The sequence below is a fragment of the Rattus norvegicus genome, chromosome 10 (genome assembly GCF_036323735.1).
Source record: "Rattus norvegicus strain BN/NHsdMcwi chromosome 10, GRCr8, whole genome shotgun sequence".
Lineage (NCBI taxonomy): Eukaryota > Metazoa > Chordata > Mammalia > Rodentia > Muridae > Rattus > Rattus norvegicus.
Genome location: NC_086028.1, coordinates 69,277,222 through 69,289,616, shown reverse-complemented (window position 1 = coordinate 69,289,616; position 12,395 = coordinate 69,277,222). Strand labels below are relative to the sequence as shown.

Here is a 12,395-nt window from a genome sequence, read left to right as displayed (position 1 = left end):
CTAGCTCTCAGCCATTGACGTTAGCCCTGTCATTCCTCAAAGGACCTTAAGAGTCAGGCATGATTATTACCGTGGGGGAGGGGGGTTTTACATAAGAAAGTGGAGCTGATCCCAATCAAGGTATCTGGACTCCAAGAAGCCTACCAAAGTCTGCCCCCCAACTGTGAGTGAAGGACTCAAGACTCTCAGCTGCATTGTGCTCTTATCCACTCGAATTCCTCAGCAAACAGGACGAACTACCTATCTGTACCTTTGGAGGGGAGACGCCACAACCACCCGACTCAGAACGGTTTAGCACAATCTGAGGCAGATCATTAAGGATCTCATTTCATTTCATGGATGTTACAATAAAGAGCATCTGGGTTGGGGATTTAGCTCAGTGGTAGAGCGCTTGCCTAGCAAGCACAAGGCCCTGGGTTCAGTCCTCAGCTCGGGGGGGGGGGGGGGGGGAAGCTATCACAATAAAGAGCATCTAACCCAGGACTCTCTCCGGAACATGAGCGGGTCCTGAGAGAGAAGTTTGTGCTCTGTGGGTAAGGAAGGAGCTGGTGTGTAAGGGTGAAATGGATGAGGGTTCTTAGTTGCAAACAAACCTTCAGAATGGGCAGTTTACATCTGGACTCCCACACAGTGGATCCCTTTCTTCATCTTTCCGCTGGTGAAGGGATGTTAGGAAGGACCTGCCAGTTGCCTGGGTCTCTCTCTGTTCTATATATCTTGAGTCACATAGGGTTTGCTTAAGAAAAGTTCCTTAAGACTGTGCCTAATCCACTCTCCCTCCCTCTCCTCTGCCTGTGTTCAGATGACCTCTTGGATCAATAGGACCTCTAGGTTCTCAAGGCTATTGCAACAATACTGAACGATTTAAACCAGCAGCCCTCAACCTGTAGGGTGTGAACCCTTGGGGGGGTGTCAAACAACTCTTTCATAGGGATGCCTAAGACTATCAGAAAACACAGATATTTACATTACAACTCACGACAGTAGCAACATTACAGCTATGAAGTAGCAACAAAACTAATTCTATGGTTGGAGGTTACCACAACAGGAGGAACTGCAGTTAAAGGTTGTAGTATTAGGGAGGTTGAAAACCACTAATCTAAACTCTGCCAAATGCTGCTTGCTGTTCTCCAAAGAGTGTGACCCAGTTACTGGGCTCCAGCCGAGGCATAGGCTTGATGCCATTCCTCCTTGGCTCTTTCTGGAACTGGACATGCCCTTTTCATTCTTTTAATGGAGATTTTATTTTTGTTAGCTCTCCTGCTTAGCTGTGTGCACAGCATCTCACCCGCTGAGGTGACAAGAGGGTGTTTGGTCTCATGGACTTGTATTTCCAGGTGGTTGTGAGCAGACTGATGTGGGTGCTAGGAAATAAAGCCAGATCCTCTGCATGAGACAGTTGAAGCATCTCTCAAGACTTTGCACACCTTTAGGTCTTCTCAAATAGTTTGAAGGCATCTTTGCTGTCTATGTGTGTATGTGTGATGCTTGCCCTTCTCCTGGATTCACCTCAACCTAACTATGAACTTCCTCTTGACTACTTTGGCCTCAAATTACACTGTCTGAGAAACCCAAGAACCAGCAGGGACCAGTATTTTATATCTGCTCCTGCTTTGGGTACACAGGTCTTCAGCAAATTTTCTAGCTCTCTGAGAATGGCCATCTTCTGCTCTATTGGGATATATGAAAACCCTGCCCACCCAGAGACTGGTCCCCATAGTTTTCTTGGCTTTACAATCTCTGGAAATAGTGTGTTGGAGCATTGAAAAGCACTTAGGGAAAAGGAGGCAGCATTGAGCCCAAGGCGAGGTCCTTCCTCCCAAGTTAGCACTGGATTCCTTAGCATCCTCAATAGAGAGAGGACCAAACAACCATAAGAGCCCCTTCTCTAGGCCCAGATAGTTCCATGGGAGGGCAAGAAGGTAGGAAAAAAACCTAGAATTAATGCTTAAAATGAGATTTCAGAAGTATCTCACTGCATTTCTCTCCCTTATACTTTTTGTCTCTGTGACCATAAGTGACCCAGAATTGGGGCCATGATCTTGACCTTGTCCTTGACCTTGTGATGTATGATGATGCAGTCAACGTTTTCCACAATGAAGTGTGAGAAAGCTAACATGAGTGCTCCAAGAAGAAATGAAAGTAGGCCACCCCAGAGGATAACATTTTATCCAGTGGACTCACTGGAAAATCTCAATGAGACCAGGCCTGGGGATTCTTGGCAAAGCCATAGCAGAAGAGATATGAGACTCTAAGCAGTGACAAAATAAATTGCTTTAATGGGAAGCTTCCTGAGATGGCCATCAGCCAGTCAGTGTCCCCGCCTAGGCCCACAGGAAGCTAGGGCGTCTTGCTTCCACCATGTCCCACCCCTCTAGGGATCCAGAGATGTGTCTTAACATGGGGGTGGTGGGTGTTAGCTGGCAGTCTGTCCAAAGTATGTCAGAGGCCTGTGGCATACTTTGCCTGTGGCCAGAGGGGTGCTGGTGAAGAGATTCATTTCCCACTTTGGGTGGTTTTCGGTGGAGAAGGGGGAGGGAGCAAGTCACTCTTGGAATTTCAACTCTGACCTTTACAAAGAAAAGTGATAGACACTTTAGTATTATATACAGGGCAGGGGTAGATATGTGGAAGGAAAATTGCACTTAATTACAGTAGTTGATAGTTTACACCCATTGGACAAATTTACTTCTTTAGAAGAAATCTTGAGATCATCTGGGATGGGAGAGGGGGGTCTGTCAGTTATTTACAGTGTCTGGCTCAGTTCAGTAGCACACACCCTCCTCGGTCCTCATCTTATTTCAGTAACAGATTCAAGTTTTTGCATCAGTTTGTTCAATGACGGATTGCAGTGGAAACTCCATGGGCTTCTCGATTCCTGTTGCACCATTTTGCACCGGCCACCTCTGGGAGAAACAAGGGCACTTGGCATCTTGGGAGAGGCATTACGACAATACTGCAAAGAAGAGAAGCTGGGCTTCGGGCTGCACCTCCTGAGAGTGGCTTGGGCTTGTCGGAGGTCCCCGGCAGGATGTCAGGTAAGCAGGGATCTCTCCTGGCTTCCCAGGTGCCTGTCAGGTCGCTGGACTTCTCTATGACAGATGCCCAGAAACTGATGGTGTGGAAAATGGGGTCCTCGTTGCTGTGCACAAAGTGAGTGGTTATGTGGGTATCACCAGGCTTGCAGTGGACACTGTGGGGGAAGAGAGAGGGGAGAAAGAGCTTAGCTGAATGCACACAGACCATTAGTTGAGCTTCTCCAAGGGAGCTGACACCCAACTGGGCCAGTAAAGTTCTGGAGGTGGAGGGCTGGAATGGGGTGGGCACTTGACTGTATCGTGGATTCTTCTGGAGCTTTCTTTTTAGGAAAGCTTCCCTGGGTACTTTTCAGAAAACCAGCGTGTTGCTGGGGAGCCTGAATTAGTTCTGATTTACTGAGTCTAACCCTGAAGTGGGGTTTTATGAGAATGGCATTTATATAGTGCTCAGGGTCATTACAAAGCATCAGGGTGGGAACTACAGGCCTCTTGTGGAGTAGGTCTCCTCCTTTCCAAACTTAGATGGAATGACCAGGAACAAGGATCCCAGTAGAACATAGATCCATCCCTGGTCTGGGTTAGACCTAGGAGTTTGTATTTGTAGTGTAAAAATTATTTACATTTATGTGTGTGTGTGCGTGCGCACATACACATACACACACACACATGCACACATGCACACACGCACACACGCGCACAGTGGAAGTCAGATGGTAGCTTGTAGGAATCAGTTCTCTCCTCCCACCATGTGAGTTCCATTATCAAACTCCTGTTATCGGGTTTGGCCTCAAGCTCCTCTATTGGGTGAGCGGCCTCACCTGCCCCAGGACTGTGCATCTCTAAGAACTCCTCAGGCTCTGCTCACACCGCTGATCTACCGGGAGCAGCAAGGCCACAAAGTGAGTGAGGGAATGCCCTTTTACTCAAAGTTTCCATCAGGGAGAGGGCTTTGGAAATCCTAAGGAATTTTCTCAAGGGTTGTTATCATTGGGCAAAGATATGAAGAAAAGAAGTCAAAGATTAAAGGTGTTTGATGCCATACATCTGGGTGGACCAGGGAAGGAGACCTCAGAGTATCTGGAGCCACCCTCTGGGAGGAGCCATAGGACCCATGTAGGACAGTTTCCCTCCCCTTTCAGAGCCCCAGGCTTTAAGTGACTGTTTCAGAAAATCATGGCTCCGCTTTCAATCTCTAGAGTCACCCCAATAACCCTCCCACCCACCCCACATGTCTTTTTCCTCATCCTTTTTCTTTTGTCAGTGCTGAAGGTTTTCCTTTCAGCCTAGTAGCTTGTTCTCTCAAGGCTCTCCCTTCAAACACACATGTTCACATGTATACTCACATGTCCACATGTATGCTCATACAAACACAGGCCTATTCTTCCATTATTTTCTTACGATTAGGACTCTCAACCATGATCCCATGAGATAATTGTAGGTCCACTTGACAAATTAAGAAAGCAGGATTCAGAGTGAGCTGGGATGGGTCAGTGGTTTGGAACTGAGAAAACTGTGAAGCCAGAGGCTCCAGTTAGCTTTGGGTAACCTCCTGCCTGTGTCAGAGACCAAGAGTATTCCTTCTACTTAGCTTCGTTCTCAGCCGAATTATTCTTTGCCCTTCAGTTCTTTCCTCCACAGAAAGGAAGGCTGCAGTGGGCTTGGTTGCATTGGTACAGATTACTTTGCCTCAAAGATATTCATGTGGCCATTCTCAATAGTGTCCAACTTGTGGCCCCTTCCTCTATCTTGATGCTGTTAGGACTCCTAAGACTGGCCCCAAGCTGTGCATTTGTGTGAGCAGCTGTGTTTCTGGTCCTCCTACATTCTTGAGGTGTTGGTCAGGACCCTGGGATACCCTTTGCCCCTCTTCCTGCCTCTGCCCACCCCCACTCTCCAGTCTCTTAACGCCCCACTATCAGCCCCTCCTCCCTCTTTTTCCTTCCAATTTTCAGATTTCAGGTGGAAGAGAGAGAAAATGGCTTGTGACCTCTCAGCTTTCAATAGGAGAGCAAACACGAAGGGCCGATAAGGAGACGCCAGTGAGATTCTATGACCTGTCATTAGGGATGGGCTTCCCAGCTATCAGATGTTTGCTCACATAATAAAATGGTGGCAGAGCCCTAAATGTGGTCAAGGGACCTGGAGTTATTTGCTCCTTTCAGAGTCTAAACATAAACATCTGATAAGGTATACACTGGGGTGCCAGTACTCCCAGCTTCATGGGGGTTCAGCCCAGAAGGTCACTGGGTAACCCTCTGTCTATAAGGTGTGGTAACTGGTGACCCTCATCCCCAGAGGACATGTTACATAATGGTGCACACTGAAGTTCCATTGTGTGCAGACACCAGGTATAGGGCTTTGTATGCACAACCCCTATCTATCACCGTTTCTTTTTACATGTATTCATTGCAAGTGTGCGGGCATTCACACGCCACAGCTTGTGTGTGGAGGTTCAGAGGACACCTTGCAGAAGAAGTTAGTTGTCTCTTTCCATCATGTGGGTGCTGGGGATCCAACTCAGGCCACTGGTCTCTACCTACCGAGCCATCTTGCTGGCCTCCATCTACCCTTTGAGGTAAGTGGCTGTTATTAATTTAACCCATAGTTGGGTGCCTGCTAGGTGTCCAGGGCATGCAACAGTGAATACAACCTGCCTATGACTTTACACAGTATATATTCTAGAGAGTTTGGACAACACGCTACTAAACATCGCGTGCACATATCATATGCAAACAGCTCTTAGGTAGAGGTAAATTCTCTTGGAGAGCAAGCATGTTAAGTTAGGCTGACTTGAGGGATCGTTTAGGGAGGTAGTGACATTTGAATTGTGTTCCTGGCAGAAGAGACCCAGTGCACAGTCACTTGCTGGCTGTTGTGAGTCCCTGGTTCCACTTAAGCCCAGGGAGCGAAGGAGGATGGAGTTAGCAGCCCGATCACTTATAAGTCTCCTTCATTTGATTGCAATGAAAACTATCAGGGAATGTTGACAGGGGAAGGATGTGCTTAGTTTCTCTCTTGGGGTCTCTCTGGCTGCTGCAATCAGACTACAATGTTGCACGTAAGAGCGGAAAGGGGAGGGGTTGGGGATTTAGCTCAGTGGTAGAGCGCTTGCCTAGGAAGCACAAGGCCCTGGGTTTGGTCCCCAGCTCCGGAAAAAAAAGAACCCCCCCCCCAAAAAAAAGAGCGGAAGGGGGAGTCAGGGGTCACTTAAAGAGATCAAGTAGAAACAAGAGAAGCCTGGGCTTGAGCTATGATGGTGCCTGGGGTGTGGTGAACAATGTCAGATTTTGGATGAATTCTAAAGGTCTCCTAGCAGAACTTAACTGATGGACAGGATGTGGGGTAATGAAGAAGAGAATTAAAGTCTCTTGAGAGAAAGGAGGGCAGGGGGTTTTAGAAGTAGAATTATAAAACAAGGAAGTGATCTGGGTAAGGAGAAACCCGGGCAAATAAATGAAGAGTTTCTGCTTTAGGTGGGCTCAGTTGGAAAGGTGTGCTGTGTGTATCAGGCATACATGTGTCTCACTAAAGATAACGCTGTCATTGCCCTCTGTGGGCAGGACCAGGACCACCTTGGGGACAGATCACATGTGTCATCAGCCCATGCACTTGGCCCAAAGTCACAGGATTGGTGTGTGACTGAGTGTGAAGAGGCCAAGGAGGGATCCTTGGGCCCTTCAGTGCTCCGATGTTGAAGAGATAAATTGCCAGCTAAGGGTAGGAGGAGTGTTGAATACTACAGAATGAGGTGATGCCTTAAAATCCAAGAGGCAAGGGAGGGAGGGATTGGCTGCAGCATGGTATCAGAAAGCAGCCACTGAATCTATAGCATGGCGGTGGTGGTAGTGAGACACAGTGGAGGGCGAGGCCAGAAGCCTGCACTGGTCTCGAGACTGAACTGGGAGTAAGGAAAGAGAGAAGATTGGTGGGTGAAATAGCTCACTTCTATTGGTAATTTGTTAGGCTAATTGTAGCTCTACTGTGTGAAAGTAATCATTATAGTTATAATTTTAGAGGGGAAGGAACTACAATCTATACAGACTATAAGCAAAATCCATAGGGACCTGTAATGGCAAAGCTATTACACTTAGCTATGGTGTATAATCATTGCCTTGGGGCTGGAGAGATAGCTCAGTGGTTAGGAGCACTTGCTGCTCTTGCCGGGACTGGAGTTCAGTTCCTAGCATTTATCGAGCACTCACAACCAGCTATAACTCCAGTCCCAGGGAATTCAACATCAATTCTGGCCACCTTGGGCACCACATGTACACGATTCACAGAGGTACACATAGTCAGAGCTACAGGAGGAAATAGATGGTATTGGTCATTTATAAACCTCTTTCTCAGACCCAGGAGACACTCGGGGTTACTAGCAGCAGAAACCAGATGTGACCTAGCTTCCATGGACTAGATGTTCCCCTGGATCAAACATAGAGAGGCATGTTCTACTAGGAACTTCTTGTAGTCGGTCCTTGCAATGATCTCATGAAAGAGATTTCAATGTATACAGAAGGAAACTGGAGCTTGACATATTTCCCTGAGGGCTTATGGGTAGAAGGTAGTAGAATTCTGAGTCTGGGTCTGGCCAGCTCCCAGCTCCTAACCATCAGACCTTGCTTCCTTCCCTAACCCCAGCAATGAAGGAAGTTTGACAAGGAGGGGCTGCTGCAGGGGGTTCATGATGAAACAACTCACTTTCTCTTGTTAGCACCTCTGGGGACTTCTCTTGACCTCTCTATAAACTAGGAAGGGAAACAATGGGTAGAGTGTGTTATGTGAACAGGAGTCAGCTTACAGCCTGCCCACTCTGGTTCTTACGGCAGTCATTGCTTGGTGCAATCTTATTCCGAGGTCTTCGGGCTGTGACTACGCAGGAGCTCAGGCACAAACCCTCTCAGAATGTGGCTCGAGACACCCAGGTGTTGAAGAAGAAGAGGCAAATTCTCTGGAAAGGACAGGTGGAAGGAGACTCTTGGCAGCCTAGGAATCCTGAAACTTGATTCTGTTAAGACCCTGAGGCAGGTCTGTAGTAGCAACAGTAAGTCCTGGGATGAGTGACACAACTACGAGTTCACATCTAGATCCAGCCGTGTGCTTGCACAACCCCGCATCATCATTGCGGTGCTTAAGAATGCATAGTTATTGGAAGCCAAGTATGGTGACACACACCTGCAAATCCCAGACCCTGGGAGGTAGAGACAGGAGGATCAATGCAAAAGTGATGCCAGCCTTGTTTGAACAGTGAGTTCCAAGCCAGCCAGGGATCGTCCCTCTAGGATCTAAGTTTCCAATCAGTTTCCTTTCTGCACATAAGCACACTCTCTCCCGCCTTCCAGGAAAGCAGCGACTGGTTCAGAGGCTACCCGAAGGACCCCAAACTGTTACCTCAAAAAGTAAGTTACAATAAAATTAAGAAGAAAGGAAAAGATATTGGGAAGTGAATGCTGTCAGCGAATCTGAGGCAGAAAGATTACAGTCTGGTAGAAGTCTGCTATGGGGTTTATCATTGTGTGAAACTGCTCATCTCCCTCTTCACCTTAGAGCCTTAGTTTTATGCACAAATCTACTTAGCAGGAGGAGGAAGAGAGTTAGCCAGATAATATATGGTAGGACAGCAGATTGAATGCTTGTTGGAAAATTGGAGGTACTAAAAAAAAAACCCCAAAAACAAACAGCATTTCTGAATCCATCTATCCACCTGTCCATCCGTCTGTCCATCCATCCTTCTGCCCATCCACCCACTCACTCACTGAACATTCACAGTGTCCAAGCATTTGGCAAAACACAAAAGGCTCTGATACTGTGGGTGCTTCCTGATCCACTCGCTTTTTGGGGGTAAGGTGGGAAGGTGAGTATCTGTCTGGTAGCAGCAAGGGAAACAGTGATCTAGAGCATACACACAAAACGTTGGGCCTTCAGGAGCAATGGCCCTAATCTTGGGACATTTTGCTGCCAGGGCCTCCTATGACCACATGTAGACCAAGCACTGAGGTGGGTAATAAAGAAGGCAGAAGGGGAGAGAATGGCCTCATAGAGGAGCACAGAGAAGGAGGAATATAAGGGAGCTTCTCCCTGCACCTGACTAGGCACTGGTGAGACAGGGTAGGGTTTTCCTCATTTATAAAGGAAGCAACAGTCCCAGTGAGGAGAAACTGCCCAAGGTTGCACAGCAGGGGCTGGTGGAGTCAGAATTAACGCAGCAGAATAGCACCATCCCGAGTGTGTCCCCAGGGTGTGTCCCTGTGACCCGAGCTGGTTTCACACACATCAGCACATGGGCTGTCCTGAGAAGCCCTTTCCAGAAGGCTCTGCTTAGCCTACAAGTTCCCCTAACATATATGAGCAAGGACCCGTTCTCTCCCACATTTCTCATGGGCCCCAACACCTAGGCATGGTTTTGAAATACCTCGTGGGAAGCAATGCTTTAAAATGAAGAAAGAACGAAAGCTGCTCACATCCTGATGCCTCAGGGAACAGAGAGTTCGTAGATCGTTTTCACTTCAGCTTGCCCTTTCCCACTCTTCCTTCTGCTTTGGTTTGCAGGAAGGAAGTTTTCTGTTTGAAACTTAGCATACGTGTTTAATGTTCGCTCTGGTTCCTAACCACTTCCAACCAGAAAAGGCATTGGTGATTACAATGGGTATTTTTTTCAAGAGAGGGGAAAGGTGTTTAAATGGAAAGAGGTCAGGATTGGAAGCCAAAGACCAAAGTCTGGAGGCCAAGTTCGTCTGCATGACCTTGGGTAGGTCACTTTCCACTCTGGGTTTCAGTTCACATCTTTGGACTTAGAAGGTTGCAATGGAATGAAAACAGCAACTCAATACTATAAAGCCTTCCATTTGTCTTGTGGGACAGTGCTCCTCCCGCCTCAGCCTTCTGCATCCTGCTATCACAAGTATTGTAGCATCATGCCCACCTGAGGCTTTTTATAAAAAAAATTCTTATTAGTATTATCATCATATTCAATGTTGCAGAGATGAGGGTCGGTCACTCATGTGATGTCCTGGAATACAGAGACACCTTCATAATATGTCAAGGAAGCTGCTCAGTCAACTTCATGGTTGACTAGCCACTCTGCCCAGCGGAGGGCAGAAACCACGTGGGGGTTGACGGCAGCATCTCTGGGAGCTTCTTGAAGCAGGTTAAGGGACCATTTCCCGAACCCAGAGGACGCGTTTCAACAAGCAGGCATCAAAGTCAATGTGGGAAAGACAGCGATAATTAATCACTGCCCTGTCCAGGGCTGCCCAAGCAGCAGATGGATTGATAAAACTTTAAAAGAGGAAGGTATTCCCAAGGAGGGCTGCTGCGCCTGGCTAACCCCTTGATTGAGACTGGTGAGCACAGATAAATGTTTTCCCTGATGGCTACAAAGAGTGGGAAATGGCACGGGAGTTGGGAGTCGAAGGGCAGGGCAATGGAGGGTGGTCTTTTAATCTTCACTTGGGTGAGAGAAGACTGGCAGAGCGGGTCCCACACACCTCTCCTTCTCCCTCCCTGACGTCTGAGTCCAGCGACCCAAGCTAGGCACTTAGCATTCGAGATAGGCCAGACACTTAACATACACAACTGCTCCAAATCCTCGAAACAAGTAGACGCTACAACTGTCCTTTTCAAGATGAAACAAAAGTTAAAGTGAATGGCAGAACCTGCCCTACTTTGCTCTAGGGCCTGAAGAGTCAAGGGGAGAGTTGGGACTCCTGAGCCCGTGGAAGAGTCTGATCAGAAGCTAGTGGCAATGGGTGAGGTATGACTTATGGGGGTGTCTGGGGGTGGGGGGGTTACAATCAACACAACCAAACCTTGATGAGTGCTTCTGACACCAAGTTCAAGGTTGTCACCTCCTTATCTAGCAATCGATAGAAGCCAAACAGTTCCCACAGTCATAGACCCCAGCTACTGAAAGGTCTTATTGTGTTCTCTGGAATCCACAACCACGTTCAGACATCTTGTCCTGTTTTCTGGTTCTCGGTATCCTATAGTAGTAGTAGTCCAGCTCTCTGAGCTGCGGCCCTCCCTGTTGGGTAGCTGTCTTTATGACTCCAGCACCTCTTTGGGAGGTGGGAATTACTCATCCACTGAGGCAATGACTAAGCTGCTGTGAATTACCCCGTGCTCTCTGCGCCAGGAAGTTGAATTTAAGTTTCTTGATAAACCATCCAAATGGGCATAGACCTCTGAAAAAGTCACACTGTCCACTGGGGAGTCCTCAAAGGGTTAACATGATTAGGCTATTCCTTGGGCTTCTAGTGCCTGTGGTGGTACGGGTCCTAGACTAAGAGAATCAGTCCCAGGAGCCCTGATTTTCCTTTCCCTTTCCCCACTGACCACCTTTGCAAATCTGGCAGCTCACCAGACATCCCAAGCTTCCCATCCCATTCTGGAAAAACCCTTTGCATGGATCATCAACCCTCCCAGTCAGGAGTGCTCAGTTCCAGTCTAACAGCATTACGTCATCCAGACTCCAGTGACCCATCCAACCTCAGTCTTATTTAATACTCTAGTTGGGGAAAAATAAGCTCTTTTGGTCTGTGGCACATCTATTTTGTCCTCTGACCTCAGGGGTTGATTCATTTTAGGGGCTAACTGAAGAAGAATTTCCTGAGAATAAAATCATGGCTGAGTATGTACTCACTCATTGGTACCTTGAGAGTCTGAGTTATGAGCACATACATGCACACACACACACACACACACACACACACACACACACACACACACACGTGCATACACACACTCTGGCCCCATCCTGCTGGCATTACCTGTTTACTGGAAGACATGCTGGTGAGGGTATTGATGCTACTGGTATCTGTGACCACCATTGCAGATGGGAACCGGGAGGTGTGGGAATACTGAGGGGGCTCCTGCTTATGTGCATACACTGGAGAGACAGAGAGAAGACAAGCTCAGTAAATACACACATTCACATACCCACATAAACCACCCTGTAGCTCCCACTTCCCCGGGGTGGTGATTGTATTTGGGAAAGCATTGTATTAAGGAGACATTTGGCTTCTTAATCAAGGTACTTGATCTTTGCTTGGTTTCCTCCCTTGCAAAATATGGATACCTATTGTAGGAAAATATCACTGCTTTGAACTAAATATTTAGCCTTGTGCACCATTCTGTTTCCCTGACTTTGGGTAAAATATTAGGAGCCTAAGGATCAACAAGTGACCTTATCTATATGGAGAGCACCTGCTGGCCAACATGAAGCATCTGCCCACATGTGTGCATGCTGTTTCTGATACAATTCAAACTCCTTGTTTTCTCTGGGAAACAGTTGTAGACTGATTAATAATTAATAATTAGATATACTAACTAACTGTATAATTCTGAATTATTCCAATTTTCACT

General features: G+C 47.4%; 1 protein-coding gene across 3 annotated transcripts in view; it reads right to left on the bottom strand.

The window, feature by feature from the left end:
• Positions 1 to 2,256: 2,256 nt before the first annotated feature.
• The window catches only part of Hnf1b (HNF1 homeobox B), a 53,984-nt gene continuing 43,845 nt past the window's right edge, over positions 2,257 to 12,395 (bottom strand). For all 3 annotated transcript variants that reach the window (NM_001308148.1, NM_013103.2, NM_001308149.1), the window contains exons 8-9: positions 11,801 to 11,919; positions 2,257 to 3,193 (exon numbers count right to left, since the gene is read on the bottom strand). In NM_001308148.1, the coding sequence (NP_001295077.1) occupies positions 3,173 to 3,193; positions 11,801 to 11,919 (140 nt within the window). In that variant the 3' untranslated portion in view covers positions 2,257 to 3,172. The remainder of the gene's footprint in view (positions 3,194 to 11,800; positions 11,920 to 12,395) is intronic.